The 3641-nt window shown below is 36.1% G+C and overlaps 1 protein-coding gene across 1 annotated transcript; it reads left to right on the top strand.

The window, feature by feature from the left end:
* Positions 1-405: 405 nt before the first annotated feature.
* LOC129304613 (chlorophyllase-1-like) lies at positions 406-1756 on the top strand. The gene is made up of 2 exons (XM_054944333.1): positions 406-738; positions 855-1756. The coding sequence occupies exons 1-2, from the start codon at positions 484-486 to the stop codon at positions 1545-1547; spliced, it is 948 nt and encodes a 315-aa protein (XP_054800308.1). The 5' UTR covers positions 406-483; the 3' UTR covers positions 1548-1756.
* The last annotated feature ends 1885 nt before the right edge of the window (positions 1757-3641 follow it).

The following is a 3641-nucleotide window of genomic DNA, read 5'->3' as shown; positions in this document are numbered from 1 at the left end:
ACTTGGTTCTTCAATCTATTTTGATCCCTGAGCATAATTTTATTTTTAATTAGGTCTTTTCTATCAATTTTTCCTTCTTTTATGAAATCTGAACATATGGTATTGAACCCAAAAAAAAAAAAAAAAGGAACACATGGTCTGAATTTAAAAGAACGTATAAAATCCATGAGACGGCCAAAAAACGTGTTTCCTGCTTTCGCGTACGTAATAACGAGACCTCTGAATGTCTGGTATCAGTCATAGGTAAAATATGATGCCGTCACTGCGCAAAAGACAAATGCTATTAAATGCGGGGATAAAGGTAATTCATCCACAAACTTTAACATCAACGATAAGGGTAATTCATTCATAGACGTGGCTTTAAATCTTAGGCTTAGATTTTCTTTTCTTTTTGGCCAACAGATCTTAAACTCAGATAAACCTTCAGCAACGCCCCTCATTCCCTTCACGTTACACACACAGCTTCTCCCGAGATCGAGGACAATGGCGTTGCTGGAAGCTCAACCAGTTCTGGCCACCACCAACGTCTTTCAACATGGAGACATAGAATGCCAGCCACTCCACGTTGATCCCTCGAGCACTTCCTCGCCCCCAAAACCATTACTAATCTTCACGCCAATCGTGGCCGCCAAATACCCAGTAATCTTGTTTTGCCATGGCTTCTGCCTTGCTACCAGCGGCTACTCTAATCTCTTCAACCACATAGCCTCTCATGGATACGTTGTTGTTGCTCCTCAGGTTAACTAATGACTCCGCAACATGTATTATATATATATATATATATATATATTTTTCTGGCTCTGATATCTTTAATTTTTTCTGGTTAATAGTAATTAAATCACTTCACTCTCCAGTTCTGTCTTAACTGCGAATGGATGCCCATGATGTCATATTGTGAGGTTAAGTGTGCGGGAGATGTGGCGGACTGGGTAGCCGAAAAGCTTCAGTCAGTGCTTCCTGAGAACGTAATACCAAATCTGGATCAATTTGTGACGGCAGGGCATAGTAAGGGTGGGAATACAGCATTTGCAGTAGCGCTCGGGCATGCCAAGACGAAGCTCAACATTTCAGCGCTGGTAGGCGTAGACCCCGTAGGTGGGCTTAATAAGTATTGCAAAACGTATCCTTGGATCCTCAAGGGCCAGGCCGGGTCTTTCAAGCTAACCATGCCCGTAGCTATAATCGGAACTGGTTTGGGCCCAGAAAAAGCCGATTATTGCTGTTCGCAACCCTGTGCGCCTGAGGGCGTGAATCATGAGAATTTCTTCTTCGAGAGCAATCCGCCCTGTGCTTATTTTGTAGCCAAGGAGTATGGTCACATGGACATGTTAGATGACAGTCTGGGAGTGATTGGGAAAGTGGCGAGCTGTTTGTGTAAGAACGGGACGGGTGCTAAGGACTGCATGAGAAGAACGGTCGGTGGCTTAATCGTCGCCTTCTTGAGGGCTCATTTGGATCTGCGCACTCACGATCTGGACGCCATTGTTGCCAACCCTAGTCTTGCTCCTGCCACGCTCCATCCTGCTAAGTATATAAAAGCACCCTGAAATTCTCTCGTCTCGTTTCAAATTTGTGTCCAAGTTTAAATTCCTAAGCTTTGAATATGAAATATTTAAAATTTTACTATCCGGGGCCTCCTAGCTTGGTGGTGTCTTTTTCCACAAGACTTCAGGTGCACTTTGCAATTAGGAAGCTTCAAGTACCACGTTATAACTTCAGCACTATTTCTGTATTTTGTGAATGACACGCTATGAAGCATCTGTCGATTTTAGAGTAATTCAAAACCTTCGATTTCTGTTGTCCTCTGCCTTTGTTGGACAAAAAGATACACGCAACAAAAGAGAACCTGGATATACTGCAATGATGCAATAATTCAGGTAGGATGAGATCACATTTTTAGGTCCCTTTTTAAAAAAAAAAAAATTCTTTGGAGTAAGTTTGTTGTCCATATTTTTTCCTTCAAATAAGCTAATGCTTATGCTTTAAGTTTTTCAAGTGTTGCAATATGTTTTCGGACTTTCAAGGAGTTTGTCCGGCACTTTCTGCCATGCTGATGGCCCTACATGGTCCATTATATCATGACAAATTAATAACGACAACAATGATGCAGTTACCAACGTTTTGGTCTAAATGGTAACTTTGCAGGGACCCCATCTTTTTGTGCGACCTGTGTTGATCTTCACTGGGTGGATTGGTAAGATTAAAAAATAAATAATTTTTAAATAATTTAAAGATTTTATAAAAAAAATTTTATAGAGATTTTATAAAAAACATAATTTTTTTATGTTTGGTTATAATAATAATAAAATAAATATTAGTTAGTTGTTTAAATTTTATGATATCTTCCTTAATTTTTTTATAAAAATAATTTATTATATATTATTTTAAAATTTTATGACATCTTTGCATGTCCGTATTTTTAAAACATTTTTTATTTATTGTATTAAATTATATTTGAGAAGTTACTCAAAGTAGCTTCTTTAAATAATCAAAAATTTATTTTTCTTATATTCTGATTACTTTTAAAAGTTTAAACAAATATTATAAAAACTCATAAAATATTTTTTTTTCAAAAAATAAGTAAGTTTTTATGAGATAAGCTAAAACAAATAAGTTCTATACGCTGCATAAAGGGTTAAAAGATTAAGTTCTAAAATGTTGAATTAATGACAGTTAGATTTTTGATAAAAAAATTTTAAAAATGAATTATAAATATCAGTTTAAATAATTATAAACAGAAACCAATGTTATAATTTAAGAATTATATTTAATATTTAAATATTTATATGGGATTTAAATTTTTGAATTTATATTTTGATTGGTATTTTTAACTTTTTTTTAAAAAAAATTGTTAGAAGCATGACTATTATTAATTTAAGATTTTAAAACCTAACTGTCATTCTCCTGTACTTTAACGATCGATGTGAAAATAAAAAGGGAAAACGTGCGTCTGGATGAAGACGATCAAATTTTGGACGTTTGAGTTACATGGAATATGGTTCTGATCTATGTCCAGGTCCATCGCACCCAAGGGGAGAGAATATTCATGATTTCATCTCCTCAATCCTCGTAATTAACGTGAAAAATGAAGATTAGGTCAACAGAATCGGCCAGGTACGTCGCCCAATGTTTCCACTTTCCAGGCCGCATGGCGAAAGGGGGGAAAACTCGTTCTAAGTCGGAAGAAAGAAAATCAAAATGAATTAGGGATAAAACCAGTTTAATTTGTATTTGGGGCATGCTTAAACGAAGAAGATGAGGAGTGGCTTGAGAGCACTCCGAAACTTAATTAATTTGTACTTGGGGTACTGAGAATTTACCATGGTTTGAATCTGTGTTTGGGTATACATGACCAATGCTTCCTTTACGAGACATCTGAGAAATGTACGTCCGGTGGCCAGTCTGCATTGTCTATGCCCTCACTCATTGCACGCTGTTTCTTCATCATACTTTCTAGAATAATCAAGATCCAAAAATTATTTATTCTTCTTATTTTTTCTAACCATCGTTGGTAGTTTTGTTGCTTGTATAATTAAAAACTTGTCTTCACTTTAGTTACATTAATAATTGTGTTTTGCATTCTATCTGCTTCTGATGATTGAGATGATTCGTCTACAAGCTGATCCGTTCAGATAAATTTG

This window comes from Prosopis cineraria, unplaced genomic scaffold (assembly GCF_029017545.1).
Source record: "Prosopis cineraria cultivar Desert tree isolate PC_DT_omini unplaced genomic scaffold, ASM2901754v1 PC3, whole genome shotgun sequence".
Classification (NCBI taxonomy): Eukaryota; Viridiplantae; Streptophyta; class Magnoliopsida; order Fabales; family Fabaceae; genus Prosopis; species Prosopis cineraria.
The sequence above is the reverse complement of the archived record's forward strand: the minus strand, read 5'-3'. Positions and strand labels throughout refer to the sequence as shown.